The sequence below is a fragment of the Diospyros lotus genome, chromosome 9, assembly GCF_014633365.1.
Source record: "Diospyros lotus cultivar Yz01 chromosome 9, ASM1463336v1, whole genome shotgun sequence".
NCBI lineage: Eukaryota > Viridiplantae > Streptophyta > Magnoliopsida > Ericales > Ebenaceae > Diospyros > Diospyros lotus.
In genome coordinates, this window is record NC_068346.1 from 20,752,979 (window position 1) to 20,774,869 (window position 21,891).

Here is a 21,891-nt window from a genome sequence, read left to right on the forward strand (position 1 = left end):
CATATGTTAATCTTAATTTATATTATAATTTTACTTGGGGGGGCTATTTTGTGACTAACAGATTTTTATGTTTTGGTTTTATTATCCATAATATAATATATGTTTCACCTCTTCTTAAAATATATATATATATATACCAATAAACATTTAATATAAAAGTAGATTCAAATGAGGGTGTTTTATAAATTGATTTTAAAAATTATTTACTGAATCATCAAAAAGCTGCCATCTAGACTAGTAAAAAAAAATTTATTTTATACACATCGAATATTTTTATTCTAAAAAAGAGATTTGATGTACAGTTCGCAATATCCTTTTTCATTTTCTTTATTTGGTAAATGCGCCAAGATCCTTATTCAAGTGCAGTATTGTAGTGCAACAATTGACATAGATCTACATATATAAATATATATACGTATGTGTCTATATATAATGAAAAATGCTATTTGAACTCTTTGGACTATATCTTAGGCTACACAATGCAGTTAAAATGATAAAAATATATCTCATCCAAGGCAGTGAGACGACTTGATGAGGTGGCGTGAGGTGCATGACTAAAATACCCCTCACCTAAGGTAAGGAAGCGATGCGAGACGATGAGATTAGGTGGTGAGGTGCGAGAGATATTTTAGTCATTTATACGGGTATGTGTAGTTCAAGGTGTAGCCCTTGATGTGCAAGTAGCATGATCCATATATAATTGTGTATGTCTTGCTCACTAATATTTCTACCTTATAATATAATTTGATTTAATGGATAGATACATTGAAAATACTTATATATTAAAAGTTTTATTATATATAATAGATTTAATTGTTATGGCATTTGGTAGAAAAAAAGAAAAAAAAAATTACTTTGAAATCAAAGTCCACTATTGTACTGTTAAATGTTCGTATTACATGTGTGCAATCCAAGTTCAATACTTTGCCATCAAAGGTTTATGGTACACAAATGCAATCCATTACGTTTCCACTTAATTCCAAGAAAAAAGTCACTTTTGCTATATTTTTTTTGTACTCTCAAAACTATTTTTTTTCTCGAGTTTTGTTTTGTATTATTGATTTTTCCTTTCAATCGATATGTTGCTTATTTATTTAGAATTCCCCTGTCTCAATGGCTGGTTTTGTTTCGTATCTCATATTTTTTTTTTTTGTGTGTTGGTAAATGCTTATTGCTACTACTTTACAAGTTTGTATAAAAGTACAAATAGTACACATATATATTTTATATCTTTACTATTCCATCTATTAGAATGTTAATTTGAGAATGCATGATTTTTTGGATACTTAGTTATTGAAATCTTGATAACTTTACTCTTTTATAAAAATGGTGAAAACTTTTGTATATTTTTTTTTTCATGAATGAGTGAAATTAAAAAGTAGCCTAAAAATTGCTAGGAAATTAATTAAACTACAAAAAAAATTATTTTGTTATCTTTCTTTTTTTTGTGATGAATTTATAAGGTAAAACGGAGAATTGAACAAAATACCCAACCCATATGAGGGTGGGAAGGGGGATGTTAAGTTGGGGGAGGGGTCCTTGGTCTATGCCCAACAAGTGCCATTAATCCTATCCAATTTTGAAAATTTATCTAAAGTTTTCTTTCAAATTATGGGTCTCTAATCATGGGACATTCAAAGATTATGATTGATAGACATAATAATGCTTACATGCATCACATTTTATGACAGTTTCATGAAATAATTTGATGGTTTATAATATTGAAAACTTATTTTTTTGTCATTTTAAAAAATTATTTTTCAAAACAAAAAATTAGAAAATACATTTACTTTAAAATTTTGAGAATTTGATTATTAAATGATAAAATTAACTCTTTTTAATAAAATTTTACTATTAAAATAAAATAATAAATTTAATTAATAAATTACTAATATATAAGTGATAATTTATATTAAATTTTATTATACATAATATGTGTAATATACTATATGTCATTTTATATTTTTAATTATAATATAGATATATTATATTTTTTAAATTTTAAATGAATATATAATCTTATTTTTAAAATTTAAGAATATATTTTTTTTCTTCCTTCTTTTATTTATTTTTCTTTTTTAAAGAAAAAATATAAAAAATAGATTGTATTTTCCATATTTTGGACTTAGAGATTGTTTTGGCTAAAAAAACAACCAAAACAACATTTTTTTTTTTGGTTTTGGGTTTCCTTTATAATTTTTTTTTGTTTTCAAAAATATATTTTTAATTCTACCTTATTGTTTTGGTAATCTGCTAGTAGCTATAGTCGTGCTCTGATATAATAAGAGGAAACAAGAGGTTTTTTCTCCTTTCGTTTTGTCTCATTTTACATGAACCATTTGAGCAATGACCACTGAAATAGTGATTCCTTCCAAATTAATACATATTAGGTAGAAGATTTTATTGAAGGTGAAATTGTTGTAGCGGGGGTCACCTCATGATGGACCAGCACCATGTATAATGAACAATATTTGTAATTTTCCAGAAATTCAAGAGAAACCCAAAAAAATTGGAAGCATGTAGAAATGTTTACAAAGATAATTCAAAAATTACATAAACACATAAATTAAATAATTATACATGCTTGGAAAACTAAATACAATAGTTAGATATTGAGGGAGGTGGTCAGATAGATATATGGAGTTATTAGGTAAGAACTATGGGGAAGTGAAGGTAATAGTTAAGTACATGATTTAAAATCAAGGAGGACTAGTCTGTTTCCTTCCTTTCCTTTTCCTTCTCTAACAGCTAGTAACATTGTCTAAGCTTAAATTACTGTATGTTTTCTTTTCTACGTAGCTCTTGGGACTAAACACATTCGAGACCAACAATAGTCTTTTTTGTTTCTTTTCTGTTGAACTGTTTTTTCTTCATTTCTCTTTCTTCTTCTATGTGGTAAGTGTATGTGAGAAACTCTAGCATGAGGTGTTTTCTCTAGGAATGAGGTATAAATATGTGGTAGTAGCTTGAAGTAAAGAGATTGATGCCAAACATCGCGAGGAGGTACAGAGGTAAAATTTCTTGCATTCAGCAGCAACAATTTTTTATTTGGATAGCCTTTCAACACCAAGTGCAAATTTGGACTTGGTAATTGTACAGATCCAGTCAAAATTTAGCTTCCATATACTTCTACTTTAAATTATCATAAGATAGGAGATTATTGAAATAGTCTTAAGAGTTTCTTTAGTAGCGTTTTCATGTGAAATTTGGTTGAGAAACAAGTGCCAAATTCACTCTAGCCTGGCGTCTAAAAGAAAGGGAGTATTTGGTTGCGGTTATTAGTTCTTGCAACCTAAAGATGCAAACAAACCAATATTAAAATTGATAACTTTGGGTTCATAACATGATCACCAGCTACTCTAGTGGAATTGAAAATCGTTAGTGCCCCTATTTCCTATAAATACAAAATTATTAGGACTTAATTATTGTGATGCAAGCTATATGCTCAAACAGTCTGATATCCCAGTTGCTGGCATGCTTATTGGACTTATTACAAACACGCAGCTAAAATAGTTCTCAGTTTGACTGCTTAGTCAAATTATGTATTTTATTGTCACCAGTTGAGTGGATCCCGTTGTGCCATTTTTATGAAACCATGCATTCTGTCTATCAAGAATCATAACTGACTTGAATTTGGTTTCAAGAAAATGTTTGATGGGAGAGTCTGAGGACCAGAAACAAGAATTAAGCTGACTAGAAAATCGAATGGAATCAATAAATTGGCACCAGCAGAGGTCTTTCTCTCTCCCCCCCCCAGGGTGATATAAATCAATACACTAAACCAAAATACAAGCTTCTTGTATGTGGGTGAGTGTTGTGTTTCAACTTCAGATAAAAGCCTATTCTCAATAATGAATTGATTACATGCTTGCAGTCTTTGCCAGTGCAAATTAAAGGTGCCCATAAAGGCCACAGTAATAAAGTAAATAATCACAGGGAAGAAGATACCGCAATAGGAGTGGAGCCACCTAACCCATTAATTGATGTAACAAAAGATAATTCTCATGTAAAGAATGCATCGCAAGGGGATGTGCCCTATCCAGGTCCATTACAAGTTTCAGGATCAAGTGGATTTGCATGGGTAAAAAGGCGAATAAATGACTCATTAGTGAGATCACGCAGCAGATCCAGTTCAAGAAGCCTCATTTTTTAACCTTCAGGTCAATTGCACTTGACAAATAATTCCGAGTCAAAAAGGCATGAAAATGTCGAGGTTTTACTTGGCAGTCGCACTAACTCTAGAGGGGAAGATTCTTATGAGATTGTCAAGTGTACAATGCTAAAATACTGGAGCCAACTAAAACGTCCGGATTCTTTGATGCTTCTGATGAGTACCGCTCACAAGAATTGTTACTTGCACTTTATCAAAGAGAGGAGAAGATGGAAACTAAGAGAACCAGCTCGGTAAGTTGAGAAATTTTGGAATATTTTTTAAGTTTATTTTGACACCAGTGTCAACTTTAAATTTGATTATGATGTTGCACACTTGGAGAAGTTAGAAATTCCATTTTAAATCTTTGCAACTATTGAGTCAAAACAAAGAAAAAAAAGGGGAGAGACTTTCTAAATTGTAGACAAATTCTCTAGCCTTTAATCAGATTGGACTTAGGACATGCAGGTTTTTCAGGATCGAGGAGATAAAGTTGAATTCTCTGGGCCCTTATTATCTTAATCACAGAGTGTTGATGAGCTCTTAGAGAGGCATGAGTGCCACATCCTCTAATCTGTGCGGAGATCTTGGTTCTAGAGAGGTAAAAAGTCACATCTTGCATCTCTTTTCTTGCTGATTCATGGATCTAGTAATTAAATTCCTAGCTAGGCATCTAGATTCAACAATAAAATTAAACTGGACTGGGCTACAATCTTAGAACTTCATCTAAAAATGTATAAGTTATTTAACTAAGCTTCATGCCTAGTATTAACGTTGAAAACTGAAAAGAAAACATAGAGAAGGGGAAAGTTGTGAAATGGTAACCAGTTATCTCTGAGTTTAGCTACCTTACCTATAGATGGTCTTTATTACGTGAGTCTTTAATTTTTCATATAGCTGAAAAATTGTCTGAGGACATGTTTCCTTTTTTATGTCTGGACCTTTGGTCTCTATTTTTGCTCCCTATTTGCATAATACATAGGAGCTGTAATATCCTAAGTCATTATGAATAAATTTAATATTAGTTATGCTTTTATTTAATTAAATTATAGTGTAATTGCTTAGTTTAATATGATATGAAATTCAATTATTAAAGTATGCTTAGTGTGTAAACATGTGTAAGTATGTAAAATATATAGGTAGATATATAAGTAGAAAAATGAAAATAAGAATGTATATAGTTTGCCGTGTATAATTTGATATGTATGTATGTATATGTATAATAGCTTGCTGTATAAATATGTATGAAAATTCGTATATATACATAATATATATATCCGTATATCTAAAAAAAAAAAAAATCGCAGGAAATTTGGAGCAGGCGCACGGCCGCGCCTGCAATCGGCGCTCAGGGAGTGGGGGGGCCATTAATGGCTGAGGTGACGTCGGAGTGGCCTCCCGGCCACGTGGGTGTCTCGATGGGACGTTCGCGGCGGAGCTTTGGCTATAAATAACCGAGATCGCGCATGCCCCATTCATCCGAAAATTTTAAGGCCTTAATCGGGCAGTTGGGCAGTGTTTGAGAGTTTTCGTGAGTGGGGTACTGGTCCTCGAGGTGTCGGCGACATTTCTGGAGCTTTTGGTGACCAACGGAGCAGTGGGGGAGAAGATTCAAGCCTTCGCCGGAAAATCGCGATTCGCCGGAGCCGAGCTTTCAATCGCAAAATCGAGGTATGTCCGGTCATTTTTTCAAAAATTTAATGCCATAATCGAGTTATGGGGGTCGAGTTTAAGGGGCGATGAGGCTTCTTTCGAAGCTCCGGGCTCTGGTAGCATCGCCGGCGGCGTTAGAGCCGCCGGAGAAGATGACCGCGAGGGGGAGGGGGAGGGCGCGTGGGGGCACGCGCCCGCGATTGAGGCAGAGGCGCGTGCGGTCTACGCGCCCGCCAAAGAAAAAATAAGAAAAGAAAAAGAAAAGAAAAGAAAGGGAAAAGAAAAGGAAAGAAATGAAGAAAAAAAATAGAAATAGGAGAAATAAAATTTTGTAAAAATTTTAGTAAATCGGAAATTTTATTTATGGCATATTTGGTGAGAAATATTTCTGGAAAATGTTAATTTAACTATTTATTTAAATAGTTTTTCTATTATGGATATAAGGGAAAATAGGAATTTAATTCAAAAAAATTTCAAGAAAAATTCCGGAATACTAAGAATATTATTTAAGGAACATTGGTAAAAAGAAAGTAAATTTTTATGAAGCCTAAATAATTATTATGTAATTTTGGAAGAAATAAAGCTTAGGAATAAAATAAAAAGGAAGAAATTATGAAAAATTAGCAATTGGTATTCTAAAAATAATCTATTATGTAGGGGCCCTCGTGAGCAAGGAAATTAAGGGGTAGCCGCTTGGCACGTAGATCGAGACAAATTAACTGTAAGTATACTGCCTGAGTTTAATACAGTTATAAACGTAAAAGCTTTTAACATATTGGCATGCTATGATATGAAATCATCATGTAGATTGCATCAATGATATGACTATGAAATGCATACATGCACAATGATACTGTTGGTCACATGCATATGAGGCCGTAGGGAGTACGAACTGACACCGCTGGCCTATAAAGGGTGCACCCATACACCCCGGCTTCGAAGAGGTGGCCGCTAAAATGATAGGCAGCATGAGGGGTGTAGTTGACACCTACGATGAAAGACATTGCATACACTCATAGCATTGCACTTGGTATTCTTACTTAGATGATTTGGGTTCGCCCCTAGAACATTCAACGTTCTAGCCGGGACTTGCAGAGATGATTCAGAGAGTGGTGATGTGTAGTGACGCGAGACATCAAGATGCAAGTGAATGTACCATGATTAGTTTAAGATTTATGTATATTGTTCCATCATCAAACGCTTTATGTATTAACTTGTATTAAATGCCATGTACGATTATTAAATTATGCATGAGCAGGTTCGATTCAGCTTCCGCTTTACATTTATTTCTAGTATATCTCATCTGGCATTAGATATGGTCTTAGGGAATTTTAAAATAACGTTTAAAAAAAAAAAAAAATTCAAATCAAATTTCCTAAGGCATAACATGCCCAAGAAGGCGGGCTATTACAGTTGGTATCAGAGCCCAAACAGAATACCTAGGAAGGAAAAACTTGGATTAAGCCTAACAGGACAAGAGTACCAATATGAGAACGATTAGGGGTACTAACGAAAGTTGTGGTGACAGGATGGACGGAAATTTTTCAGAGCAAATCTTAGTCGACCATTGGGCACACCGTTTGGAACATCGAGTTCCGCTACCAAACGAGGGGATCATGGAGTACCTCGTCCAACTAGAAGAAATTATCGACGATGTGCCCCCAAGCTACCGACTTTGGCCTGAACTTGCTCAGTTTCAGATAAATATGATGGTCGGTGTACTGGAAGATGAGCTACAAGAATTTGCAGATTGGGTCCGGCATCAAGACAAACAGTTCCCCGAATTCCGCCTTTACTGCGCGCGTGTTCGCGGGCTACTCATAGAAATGTACGAGCCAATACCAGTGGAGGAGCACGATGAAGACATGGAGGACCCGCTAGAGGAAGACGGAGAAGGTATGGAAAACCCAATTGAGCCAGAGGAAGTAGGAGAAATGGCAGATCCAATAGAAGCAGAAGAAGAAGAAGAAGAAGACGACATACCCATATTCTGGGCCGAGGATGACCTTCTTGAGTTAGAGGACACCGATTCTGAAGACGAGGAAGAGACAGAAGTGATGATGAACGACCCCGAGGCACCCCCATACGAATCTGATGATGAAAAGAACATTTGGATCTGGAGGTCATCAGGACCAAAATAGACCCATCTCAAAAACCCCCTAACTATTTACATACAGTGTTGTCTGTAATCCATGGGACTATGTAGCATGTACATATAACGTTTTGCAGTCAAATGTATAATATATAACTAATCGGATAGCAAGATCCTGTTGTCTAATCTCGAATGCTATTTTCTTTTCAGATGGTGAATACTCAAAGAAGATTAGCAGTTGGACCTAGGACGCCCGTCCCACAAGCTGGTAATACCGAAGGAAACACGAGTAGACACCCAGAAGGCGACTCTAGCCAAGAAACCGGGAGTAGTAGACTAGACCAGATGGAGCGAATCTTGGGAGGTATGGTGGGTCTCATACACGAGACTCACTCCAGGGATGGTCACATGGCCAACATGCTTGACTTGTACCGACGGCAGAACCCTCTCGTCTTTCAGGGGAAAATTGGTGCCGACCCCAGTGAAGGGGAATTTTGGATCGAGCAAACAGAGAAGTTGTTGGATCACCTTCACTGCAACGAAGAAGAGAAGGTTAATTGTGCCACTTTTATGTTGCAAGGAGAGGCAGACAGATGGTGGAGAGGAGTCAAGAGAACAATGACCCCTCGAGTCCGGGCACCTTATATCACTTGGGAAAGATTCAAGGAACTCTTCAACGAGAAGTACTTCCCTCTGAATCTAAGAATGAAGAAAGAAAGAGAGTTCATGGAGCTGAGACAAACCGGAGACATGTCTGTCGCCCAGTATGAGGACGCCTTCAGTCGATTGATCCGATACATGCCGATTTACGAAGGAGACGAAAGGATCACGGCCCAGAAATTTTTGGGAGGGCTAAACCTAAAACTTCAGAGGGCATTGAGTAGTGCAAGTACCCAGACCTATTCAGAAGCGGTACTGCAAGCCTATACCACCGAGGCTAACCTGAGCCGGATTGACTCTATCCAAGGAGAAATTCAGCAGGGGAGCAGTCATAGAGCCGGCAAGAAGCTAGAACCCCAGAAGCCGAAATTCAAGCCTGGTACCCCATGCGCAAAATGCCAGAAGCAGCACCCAGGAAGGCCGTGCCGGCTAGGGACTAAGGGGTGTTACAATTGTGGAGAAATGGGGCATCTCAACCAGAACTGCCCAAAGAAAGGAATTACTTGTTTCAACTGCCAGCAGATGGGCCATTTCGCAAAAGACTGTCCCAAGCCGCGACTGATAAGTCAACCCCGGGGGACGTCCGGGAATGCTAGAACACATCAAGGAAGAGTGTTTCATCTAACACGGCAGGATGCGGCAGAGGATCCAACAGTAATTGAAGGTACTATGTTTCTATCTGGTATCCCCATGCATGCATTAATAGATTCAGGTGCAAGTCACTCATTCATTTCGCACGCATTTGCTAAAATAGTAGGGGATAAACCAGAAAATTTGAAGTGTCGAATGATTGTCACAACCCCAATGGGAAAATCTCTAGAAACTTCATCAGGGTACAAAGATAGAAAGATTCAAATAGGAGAAGTTGAGTTCTCAGTGAATCTAATTCTTCTGGAATTTCGAGATTTTGATGTGATTCTAGGAATGGACTTCCTAACTAAGTACAACGCCACAGTGGACTGTAAAGCTAAGACAGTCTGCCTTAAGAACGGCGACTTGAACGTCAAGTTTCGAGGGCAAAAGAGGGTAAGTGAACAGAAGTGGATCTCGGCTCTGAAGGCTGAAAGACTGTTGCGTCAAGGAGCACAGGGATACTTGGCTTGTGTTCAGGAGAAAAGCAATGAGCCCTTAAAGATCGAATAAGTGCGACTCGTTAAAGAATTCGGGGATGTGTTTCCCGAAGAATTACCTGGACTGCCACCCCAGCGAGAGATCGAGTTCTCGATAGAGATCATACCAGGAGCAGGTTCGGTTTCGATACCCCCGTATAAAATGGCTCCTGCAGAATTGAGGGAATTAAAAACCCAACTTCAAGAATTGCTAGACAAGGGATTTATCAGACCTAGTATATCGCCATGGGGAGCACCAGTACTTTTTGTCAAGAAAAAGGACGGGAGTCTGAGGATGTGTATCGATTATCGACAGCTCAACAGGATAACGGTCAAGAATAAGTACCCACTCCCCAGAATCAAGGAGTTGTTCGATCAATTGCAAGGGGCTAAGGTCTTCTCGAAGATTGACCTAAGATCGGGATATTATCAATTAAGGATCAAGGCCGAAGACGTGCCTAAGACAGCGTTTCGTTCTCGATATGGGCATTATGAATTTTTGGTGATGCCGTTTGGATTAACCAACGCCCCAGCGGCTTTTATGGACACCATGAATCGAATCTTCAGGCCATTTTTGGACAAATTCGTGATCGTGTTTATAGATGACATACTAATATATTCGCCCACGGAAGAAAAGCACGAATCACATTTAAGGATAATATTGCAAACATTGCGAGGACATAAGTTGTATGCCAAGTTCTCAAAATGTGAATTTTGGTTATACCAGGTGTCATTTTTAGGACATGTTATATGGGCCGAAGGGATATCGGTTGATCCGGTCAAGATAACAGCTGTGACAAACTGGAAGCAACCCCAGTCAGTTACCGAGGTTAAGAGTTTCTTGGGACTGGCAGGGTACTATAGAAAGTTTGTGGAAGGGTTTTCAAAAATTGCGACACCCCTCACCAAGTTAACTCAGAAGGGGGTAAAGTTCGACTGGAACGAACGGTGCGAAGAAAGTTTTCAGACACTTAAGGCTAAGCTGACAACTGCTTTAGTCCTGGCTATGCCAAACGGATTAGGAGGTTTTATGGTCTACACAGACGCCTCGAGAAACGGTTTAGGATGTGTGCTGATGCAGCACGGGAGAGTTATTGCTTATGGATCTCGACAGCTAAAGAACCATGAAAGAAACTACCCGACCCATGATTTGGAATTGGCCGCAGTGGTATTTGCTCTAAAGATTTGGAGGCATTATTTGTACGGTGAGAAGTTCGAAATTTTTACTGATCATAAGAGCCTACAGTACGTCTTCTCACAGAAAGAATTAAACATGAGGCAACGGAGATGGATGGAGCTGTTAAAAGATTACGATTGTACTATTCAATACCATCCCGGTAAAGCTAACGTTGTGGCAGATGCCCTAAGCAGGAAAGAAACTGCTTATGTGGCTGAAATGATGGTGGCAGAATGGAAGCTAGTAGAAGCATTTAGCCTGATGATAGTAAAAGTAGTTTCTCGAGGAAACTCGGCCTACGTAGCTAGTCTTACAGTACAGCCAGAGTTAATGGATCAAATACGACAAGCCTATCCCGAAGACTCCCGAATAAAAATGTGGGTTGATGAGTATGGGCAAGCAAAGAAACCAGAATTTGAGGTAAGAGAAAACATCCTTCGGTTTCAAGGAAGAATATATGTGCCCCGTGTGAGGGAATTACGACAAACAATTTTGGGAGAAGCCCATCGATCCAGATACTCGATCCACCCCGGAGCAACTAAGATGTACCAAGACTTGAAGACTGTGTATTGGTGGCCAGGAATGAAGAAAAGCGTGGCAAGGTACGTTAGTCAATGTGACACCTGCCAGAGAATTAAGATTGAACACCAGAAGCCTGGTGGGAGCTTGCAACCGTTGGAGGTTCCAGAGTGGAAATGGGAGCACATCACGATGGATTTCGTGACTGGACTGCCAAGGAGTCCTAAGGGAAATGATGCTATTTGGGTGATAGTTGATAGGCTATCTAAGTCTGCTCATTTCTTGGCCATAAGGGTAAGTCAACCAATCAGCAAATTAGCTCAACAGTATGTGAATGAGGTTGTCAGATTACAGGGAGTGCCAGTAAGCATTGTATCAGACCGTGACCCAAGATTCACTTCTAGGTTTTGGGGAAGTCTGCAAGAGAGTTTGGGTACTCAGCTTAGGCTAAGTACGGCCTATCATCCTCAGACAGATGGTCAATCAGAAAGGACCATTCAGACCCTAGAAGATATGCTGTGAGCTTGTGCGATTGATTTTCCAGGTAGCTGGGAAGAGCATTTACCATTAGTAGAATTCGCTTACAATAACAGCTACCACAGCAGCATTGGAATGGCTCCCTATGAAGCCTTGTATGGCCGAAAATGTAGATCCCTGGTATGCTGGACTGAGGTAGGCGAACGACAACTCTTGGGACCCGAGATAGTTCAGGAAACGACAGAAAAGATAAAAATCATTCAAGAAAGAATTAAGGAAGCTCAAAATCGCCAGAAATCCTACGCAGATACAAGAAGAAGGAAATTAGAGTTTCAAGTAGGCGACAAAGTATACCTGAAGATATCTCCACTAAGGATGGTGACTAGAAGCAACAAGAAAAAGGGCAAGTTAAACCCTCGATATATAGGGCCATACGATATAGTGGAAAGAATTGGACCAGTTGCTTATCGACTCGCTCTACCCTTAGCTCTATCAAACATCCATGACGTGTTTCACGTATCGCGACTGCGAAAGCATGAGCCAGATTCTTCCCAGGTAATGCCAGCTGAAACTATCGAGATTCAAGAAAATCTCTCGTATGTAGAAAAACCGGTCAGTATTTTGGATCGCAGGGATCAAGTCCTAAGGAACAAATCAATTCCCCTGGTGCAAGTTTTGTGGAGAAACCCCGTAAGCGAAGAAATAACTTGGGAACGAGAAGAAGATATGAAACTCAACTTTCCATACCTGTTCAAAGACCCCTCAGTTAGAATGAGTGAGGAATAATCAAATTTCGAGGACGAAATTTTGTAAGGAGGGGAGAATGTAATACCCTAAGTCATTATGAATAAATTTAATATTAGTTATGCTTTTATTTAATTAAATTATAGTGTAATTGCTTAGTTTAATATGATATGAAATTCAATTATTAAAGTATGCTTAGTGTGTAAACATGTGTAAGTATGTAAAATATATAGGTAGATATATAAGTAGAAAAAATGAAAATAAGAATGTATATAGTTTGCCGTGTATAATTTGATATGTATGTATGTATATGTATAATAGCTTGCTGTATAAATATGTATGAAAATTCGTATATATACATAATATATATATCCGTATATCTAAAAAAAAAAAAAATCGCAGGAAATCTGGAGCAGGCGCACGGGCGCGCCTGCAATCGGCGCTCAGGGAGTGGGGGGGGCATTAATGGCCGAGGTGACGTCGGAGTGGCCTCCCGGCCACGTGGGTGTCTCGATGGGACGTTCGCGGCAGAGCTTTGGCTATAAATAGCTGAGATCGCGCATGCCCCATTCATCCGAAAATTTTAAGGCCTTAATCGGGCACTTGGGCAGTGTTTGAGAGTTTTCGTGAGTGGGGTACTGGTCCTCGAGGTGTGGGCGACATTTCTGGAGCTTTTGGTGACCAACAGAGCAGTGGGGGAGAAGATTCAAGCCTTCGCCGGAAAATCGCGATTCACCGGAGCCGAGCTTTCAATCGCAAAATCGAGGTATGTCTGGTCATTTTTTCAAAAATTTAATGCCATAATCGAGTTCTGGGGGTTGAGTTTAAAGGGGGATGAGGCTTCTTTCGAAGCTCCGGGCTCTGGTAGCATCGTCGGCGGCGTTAGAGCCGCCGGAGAAGATGACCGCGAGGGGGAGGGGGAGGGCGCGTGGGGGCACGCGCCCGCGATTGAGGCAGAGGCGCGTGCGGTCAACGCGCCCGCCAAAGAAAAAATAAGAAAAGAAAAAGAAAAAGAAAAGAAAAGAAAAGAAAAAGAAAAGAAAAGGAAAGGAAAGAAATGAAGAAAAAAAAATAGAAATAGGAGAAATAAAATTTTGTAAAAATTTTAGTAAATCGGAAATTTTATTTATGGCATATTTGGTGAGAAATATTTCTGGAAAATGTTAATTTAACTATTTATTTAAATAGTTTTTCTATTATGGATATAAGGGAAAATAGGAATTTAATTCAAAAAAATTTCAAGAAAAATTCCGGAATACTAAGAATATTATTTAAGGAACATTGGTAAAAAGAAAGTAAATTTTTATGAAGCCTAGATAATTATTATGTAATTTTGGAAGAAATAAAGCTTAGGAATAAAATAAAAAGGAAGAAATTATGAAAAATTAGCAATTGGTATTCTAAAAATAATCTATTATGTAGGGGCCCTCGTGAGCAAGGAAATTAAGGGGTAGCCGCTTGGCACGTAGATCGAGACAAATTAACTGTAAGTATACTGCCTGAGTTTAATACAGTTATAAACGTAAAAGCTTTTAACATATTGGCATGCTATGATATGAAATCATCATGTAGATTGCATCAATGATATGACTATGAAATGCATACATGCACAATGATATTGTTGGTCACATGCATATGAGGCCGTAGGGAGTACGAACTGACACCGCTGGCCTATAAAGGGTGCACCCATACACCCCGGCTTCGAAGAGGTGGCCGCTAAAATGATAGGCAGCATGAGGGGTGTAGTTGACACCTACGATGAAAGACATTGCATACACTCATAGCATTGCATTTGGTATTCTTACTTAGATGATTTGGGTTCGCCCCTAGAACATTCAACGTTCTAGCCGGGACTTGCAGAGATGATTCAGAGAGTGGTGATGTGTAGTGATGCGAGACATCAAGATGCAAGTGAATGTATCATGATTAGTTTAAGATTTATGTATATTGTTCCATCATCAAACGCTTTATGTATTAACTTATATTAAATGCCATGTACGATTATTAAATTATGCATGAGCAGGTTCGATTCAGCTTCCGCTTTACATTTATTTCTAGTCTAGATATCTCATCTGGCATTAGATATGGTCTTAGGGAATTTTAAAATAACGTTTAAAAAAAAAAAATTCAAATCAAATTTCCTAAGGCATAACATGCCCAAGAAGGCGGGCTGTTACAGGAGCTGACACTGAGAATAAAATGAAGGCAGAACAAAAAAAGGCAACCAAAAGGCATGCCCTGACATAATTTTATGGAGTCTTTTAAAAGTGCAACTTTGAGCACATGTTAAATTGATTTAATCATGTTAAGTACGCATAAACTACAAGTTAGCCCATTATCCTTTGTCCTTTCTGCTGATAATCACTCTTCTTGTCATTCCATCAAATGTTTGTTTGGCATGGCTCTTTCAACATCATTCTTTGGTCATCTTGGATCTTAAATCAACTCTAGTTAGTGCATCATTCTTACTTCTGATTAGTCTTACCTTTCATCCTATTTAATTTGCTGGTTGGGAAGTGTAATCTTGCAATGAAAGGATAGGGTGCCCTTGTCTTTTGGTCGAATCCCCTTATGTAGACAAAACTTGCAGGAAAAAAAAAGCTAGGTCTTACATGCTAGTAAATAAGGAGAGAGAGTTATTGCTTTGGACTCCCTTAACTGTAGACAACCAAAGCCCATACATCTAACGGTCAACAGTCGTGACTCGGTTGGTCGACCGCCAGAACCCGGTAACAAGAACGACAACCACGAAAGACCAAAAACACACGCAAGAAAATACCAAATCTTGCATAATACTAGCCCCTAATCAAGAAATGCATCATTCCTTGAAATATAGAGTGAATTGAACCCTATTTAGCCCAGTGTTCAAAAACTTAGCCGCTGGCCGCTGCGAATTTGGACTAGTCGGCCCCCTAGGCGCCAGCCCAATTAATCGGCCACCGCCGGTGCATAGGCAGCTCAGGTGGCGCCTGGGCCGCCTAGTTTTTTACCTACCTCTCAATCGTCTCCCTCTTCTGCCCAAGGCTGTCACTGCTTGAACGTCGTCACCTCAACGTCGCCGGTACCTCATCGCTACCTCCAACTCCACCGCGACCTCAGAGTAGTGGAGATAGAGCTTGAGTCAGCGAAGACACGTCGGCAAGGATGGAGCTTGACGGCGACGATGGCGTAGAGGCAGTGAAGCTCACCTGCTGGCAGTTCATGAGCTCAAGTGGGAGGGCCACCAGGTGGTGGTCTTTGAGCGCTACAATTGGATCCGCGGCATCTGGGTCTACGACCCCCAAGTTGCCCTAACCATCCCAGTATATAAAAGTTTTTATATAAAATTTATATATTTATCTGTTTTATATATATATAAATAATATATTTAGAAATCTGTTTATATAAACATATATATAAAATTCTGATTTATATATATATAAGTTTTATTTATCTTTTTAACTTTGATTTATTTAAAAATAACATAAAATTACATTAAAAATTAAAAAGAAAAGAAAAGAAAAAGTAGCAGTCTGCCTAGGCGCTAGGCCCTAGGCTAAAGCCCGAGTAGCGCCTAGCGCCTTTTAGAACACTGATTTAGCCTTTCAACAAAACTCAACAAACCGGCGGGGGGGTACTAGGGGTATTTCCAAAACACAGAGATGTGATCACCAATTTCACCTAACCTTAAATAGTAATTTACCCTTTTTTTTTCTACTCAGCAAAGTCAAAATGTAAATTATGTTAAAAGCTATTTTTTCATGTTAAAACTGAATCTGTTAGTTTTTATTTTGCCACTAATCAATATTTCAAGGCCAAATTAAAATGATTAATTTTGTGGTTCACATTGCTTTGTATTTGCAAAAACCTTAATTATTATCACAAACTACACTCCTTGTTAACTCTTAGCTGCATAAGCCAAATTCCTTTGAATAGGAATTAGTTTAATTTGTTTCTTGCATTCATTTACATATGATATTGTTATAATGCAAATGCACTTGTAGATTAGTGTACTTATTATGTTGCTCGGGATGCTTATTGGTCTACATGATTTCTCATAATAGCTACTTGGTATTTAAATACTATCTTGTTGTGTTCTAGGACAGATCTATTATGTGTTTAGATAGTCCAATGACAACATATTTTGTTCAATGGAGTATTGTTTAATTAACAGGAAGAAAAAAAATCAGTACTAATAATTTAGTGGACATTTTCAGCAATTGAAATTGTTCATGCTATTTAGTACAAGCACTGAAATATAATCCTGAAAGCCACAACTAATCACACTGAGTGAGGTGAGAGAAGGACACCTCTTTCATTCTTCTCTTTTTACGTGATGTCATCACCACTTCCATCACTTAAAAATAGCCAAGTAGTCACCAGCATATAGATTAAATGGCACATGAACACTTCTTACTTGAAAAGCATGACAACATATTGCAACTTCTGTCACCTTCTGCTGCTCTACAGCTCTAACACCAGGTCTACAATGTAAACCATAAGAAAGAGTCAGGAGCAGTTCTCATCATTTTAGTGGTTTCATGCATTCTGGGAGAAATAATCTCTAACAAAGGGAAGTTGTGTTCTCGCATGCAAGTCACACTGCATATTAGGACTGTTTATACTTAATGACATCAGTAGATATCTTGTATGGTTAAATGTATGAGTGGTGTTGCAAAAGATTTAAAGTTATTTAGACAGTCCCAAATTGCAATGAGTATAATATATGCACATATTTATTTGTCTTTTATTATATCTGACAATAGATGCTCTTAAATGATTTTAATTGAGATGTTTATAAAGCATGAGTATAATGGGGGACAAACTGCCCTTATCGTTTACATAAAACCGGGAGTGAGATCCCCATTATGAGGAGCATGGGTTGTTGCAGGTAAAGTATTTGGACTCCACCTCTGACTTATAAGCAGCTTTGCCACTTATGCGAGCTAGGGGTTTTGGGCTAACGAGCTGGGTGGTTTAGTGAACTGAATGATACTGCCGGGAGCTCGTTAGCCGACTGCTGGGAGCTTCTGGGAAGCTCGCTTTACGAGCTTCAGATTTCGATGGTGGCTGGACTTTCCTCGGCGAGGTCGCTTGGGCTTTCTTGGCTTTGGGTGATTGGGCTGGTCCATCGGACCGAATCCGGCCCATGTGGGGTGACATAGGAAATACATACAACATAAATATATAATAAATATTTTTTTTTTAGTTTTCTAAATTGTTTTATTGTTGAAAATATCTTAATAGAGACATATAAATTTGGGAATAATAATGATTTCATTCATATAATTTCATAATTTATATGAAATATTAGTTGAGGGATTACTATATAAAAGAGTCTCATAATAAGTCTCTAATCACTTGTTATTAAAATTATAAATTTGTTGATAGGCATGAGTAGTATGGTCTAATTTGAAATAATTTATAGTGATTTGGCCAACTATATGTGCAGTTTAAGATTTGTTTTTAGTGCATTAAATGCGGTTTAAGATTGCATTAAATGCGACCCAATGACTAGAAATTTCAAATTTTCAACTTGCGCGAAAATCCTCCTTTTCAACACTGAAAAAACACGAATGGCTACAAATTGATTGTATAAATATCAAAGTACCTTATATTTGTTCAACATTTTTAAAAAGAATAATGCTATGAGTCATGGTCTTTTTAACCTCTTTCAACGAGGAAGGATCACATGACTGATGACACCATCATCAATAATAATGACTCCTAGCATGACACCGCCACACTTTTAAAACGGTATCATTAGTATTATCACTTTATTTTGATGAAAGTTTTGGTATTAACATGGGTTTCCTATAAAGGCAAGAAAAGCTAATAAATAATGAACAACCAATAAGTTTGGCACTTGTATTGAAATGATAGGCATGGCTTGTTGGCACATATCCAGGGAAGCATTTGATGTTCCACTGGCCACCCTTAGCCACTGCCAAGCATGCGTGGTATACCCTTGACAACACTTGCCATCAATCATAAATAATGAAAATGACCCTTTTTCAATATCAAAAATCATTAAATATCTTAATTATTAAATATTAAAAATTATTATTTTGAATTTTTATAAGTTCATTGTATGAATATATCTGTTTTTATAAGTGATACATCATGTGGACAATCGATTGATAATATTTGAATAGGTCGATTAGTTTGTTGTGTTTCATCAATAATTAAAAAATATAGATTTCAATCTTTAATGTGTAAAATATCAAAATTTTGTATTTCAACTATTAAAAACTAGTGTATCTCTAATGACGTTAAATTCTCCTTTTCAACACTCTCGTGCGAAATCTAAACACAAAAATAAATCCAAGAAAAGATTATACACATGTATTTATAGTGGTTTGACCAACTATAAATGTGGTTTGAGATTTGTTTCCAATGCATTAAATGCGGTTTAAGGTTGCATTAAATGCGTCCCAATGACTAGAAATTTCAAATTTTCAAGTCGTGCGCGTGACGTTACTCGAGTAATGTTATAATGTTTGTCGAGTATATAACAATCTATGTATTTTTTCAAATTTAGAATTCATTCATTAGTTACTTGAGTTATAATACATCATGTTACTTGAGTAAGATTTTGAAACTCTATTTATTTGTTTATTACTAAAGGAATACAAAATGTTACTTTGAGTAAGATTTAGAGACTCTCTATTTCTTTTCTTAAGGAGTTAGTTGAGTACTAATGAAAGCCAGCTCAATGGGGGCTTTAGATGAAAAAGTTTACCGAAGATTTCTCAAGAGTATTAATTTTTTTTGTAAAAAAATAAATAATACACCTTTCTACAGGAAGAAGTTTGTCGAGGCCTTCTCAAGTGTATTAAGAAGTAAAGAAGATAAACTCACCTCACAGTGATACAATTTTCACGGGCACCTCGCCAATTACGTAAAAATACCAAAGATTCAAGGAAAATGAAACAATAAAAACAAGAAGAACAAGAGCATATAATAATTGTTATTGTTTTTGATTGGAAGTTTGTAATTGAATTTTTATTTTTTAGGGCAGCAATTGAAAGATTAATAATCAAAAATAAATTTACAGTCTTAAAGTCTATGGGATATTCAAGAAGAAACGATAAAAATTGGGAATAATGGGAAGAGAAGGTAAAAATTGGAAAGAGAAAATAGGGATGACAAAACGTTGTAAATTGATTGTTGGGTTAGGTGTCCGTGTATCTATGTGAAATTTGGACTGAAAGTCAAATTTTATTTTAGGCTCAAAATTTTCTTAATAAAATATTTATTATTAAAAAGAAAAAAAAAATATATATATATATATAAATTGCAAAATTTTGGGGCCTTTGTAAATGCGGGGCCTTAAGCGGCCGCCTAGATGGCTTTATGATTGAGCCGACTCTGGTAATAATTATAGTACTCGAGTAAGATTGACTTTAGCAGAAGAACATTTAGTTCTTTTAGTTAATATTTGAGTAATACATTTTAATACTCAATTAACATTTTCTACTTTCTCAATTTCTTGGTAAAATACTCAATACTAATAGCTCGTCTGTATAACACTCATCTCGGTATTTACCTATATTAGTGAAGTGACATTTGTTGGCTTGGGTAAATACTCGAGTAATAACTTCCTAGAATCTTGATACTCGATTATTTCTAATGTTTAGTCTTTGATACTTAACCTATTGCTTTCAACACCTTTAGTATCCCTCAATTTCTTTTTAAGCCATGAGAATCGAAATGTATAGCTGTTAAACTTTCGAAGCTCATTTCACAACCTATAACATTAACTTATGGTTTGTTTTGTTAACCATCAATACTGTATTTTGGGTATACACTTTTCAACCATATGGTTAATTTTATGCATCAATACTGTATTTTTGGGCACTTGCATGACTAGAAGTGAGATTCATCCAACCACTTTTTGAGCGAGATTGATAGAACCTTTCCTTAGATTTGTACATGTAATGATGTACCAACTCTTTATCATATAGATTTATAGATGAGGAACTCTTATAGCCTAAGACTAACATCATATAAACTTAAATTGTATGTACATGTCAACAATATCCGACTGATGCATTAGCCAAGGCATTGGATGTTGCTGTGTAAATTAATGTCAGGATGAAATATGGATGCAAATTTGATGCCCATGAGATGTGATGGAAATCAATGGAATGTGATGGGCAAATATCATTTGAGGTGAGGATTCTTCTGTGGAAAAAGTTGAATGCCAAATAGCCATTTAGTATGTGGGCAGAGTAGAAGGGTTACACTTGCGTGACATGTGCCAAATGAGTCTTGCTCGACTTTGTCCTGCCATGAGGACTCATTTGGCGTGGCTTGTTTGGCATTTCGTTACCAAGTGTTACAAGCAAGGGTTGCCCCTTTGAAAATCACTCGAACTACCTATCTCACATTAGCCAATCATTTGAAAGTACATATTAGATTATAATTATTATATATTTATCACTCGTAACGCAATAAATTATAATTAATCTAAAAGAAGTCTTTAAATTTGAATAATGGATATAATTGTCCATAAGATACTATTATGAATAGTGGTGGGAAATCAGCCGCATTCAACCAACCCCCCTCATGATTTAGGCTAATTTTACAGACAACCATATGGTTCAATTTTAGTATTTTGGGTCCTTGTCTGTTCTTTTACCACAATACAGTAACATCCAAGACACAACAGGCTGATCAATTCAACAAACAGTGAGATTAACTTGACAGAGGCGGCCATATTGCAATTTCTGAATGTCCATCTTCTGTAGCACAAGCTCTAAACATGCCTGTTGTGTTGAACTGCATGTACAAGAAACAACAACCAAGCCAGTTGTGCCCTTTGGGGTGCACTTTTCTACAACATAAGCCGCTACTTCCTACAGAGAAAGCCCCTTGAACCCCATCAGAGCAGCCATGTACAAGAAACGACCATATTCTAGTTGAAGTTGCTTGTAGTGCAACATGTAAGAAAATAATGAATGGGTGTTTCTTATGAGGAAGTCTCCAAACCGTCACTTGTTAGTTGTTATAGATTAGGGGTAATCTTTCTTTTGAGTCGAACTGAGTTAATTATTTGGAAGCCAGTGTAGCTACTTTGTGACACCTGCAATGAGACTAGAGTATGCTCAGGTGCTTGTCCATCACCTGCAATGAGACTAAAGTTCTTGGTGAGAAACCTGTAAACATGACATAAGTACAAGAGCCTTGCAAAAATATGGTTGCACGAGTTAGATTATGGTTTGAGAATGTTGTTCTTAATGGATATACCAAACAAACATTATCACATTTTTGAAATTTTAGTGATATTTTAGTCAAATTAACTCACAATTAGCCAATTGTCCTGTAC

General features: G+C 37.1%; 1 protein-coding gene and 1 long non-coding RNA gene across 2 annotated transcripts; both read left to right on the forward strand.

Annotated features, from left to right (window-relative positions):
• The first annotated feature begins 5,687 nt into the window (after positions 1–5,687).
• LOC127809919 (uncharacterized) lies at positions 5,688–7,073 on the forward strand. Its single transcript, XR_008025309.1, has 3 exons — positions 5,688–5,821; positions 6,461–6,524; positions 6,886–7,073. It is a non-coding gene; the product is annotated as an uncharacterized LOC127809919 (long non-coding RNA).
• A 1,032-nt stretch (positions 7,074–8,105) lies between these two features.
• Positions 8,106–9,698, forward strand: LOC127809294 (uncharacterized). The gene has a single exon (XM_052348057.1). The coding sequence runs from the start codon at positions 8,106–8,108 to the stop codon at positions 9,696–9,698; it is 1,593 nt and encodes a 530-aa protein (XP_052204017.1).
• Positions 9,699–21,891: the final 12,193 nt, after the last annotated feature.

Excerpts from the sequence above, each read along its gene's own strand:
- LOC127809294 (XM_052348057.1), top strand. The coding sequence starts at position 8,106 with ATGGTGAATACTCAAAGAAGATTAGCAGTTGGACCTAGGACGCCCGTC.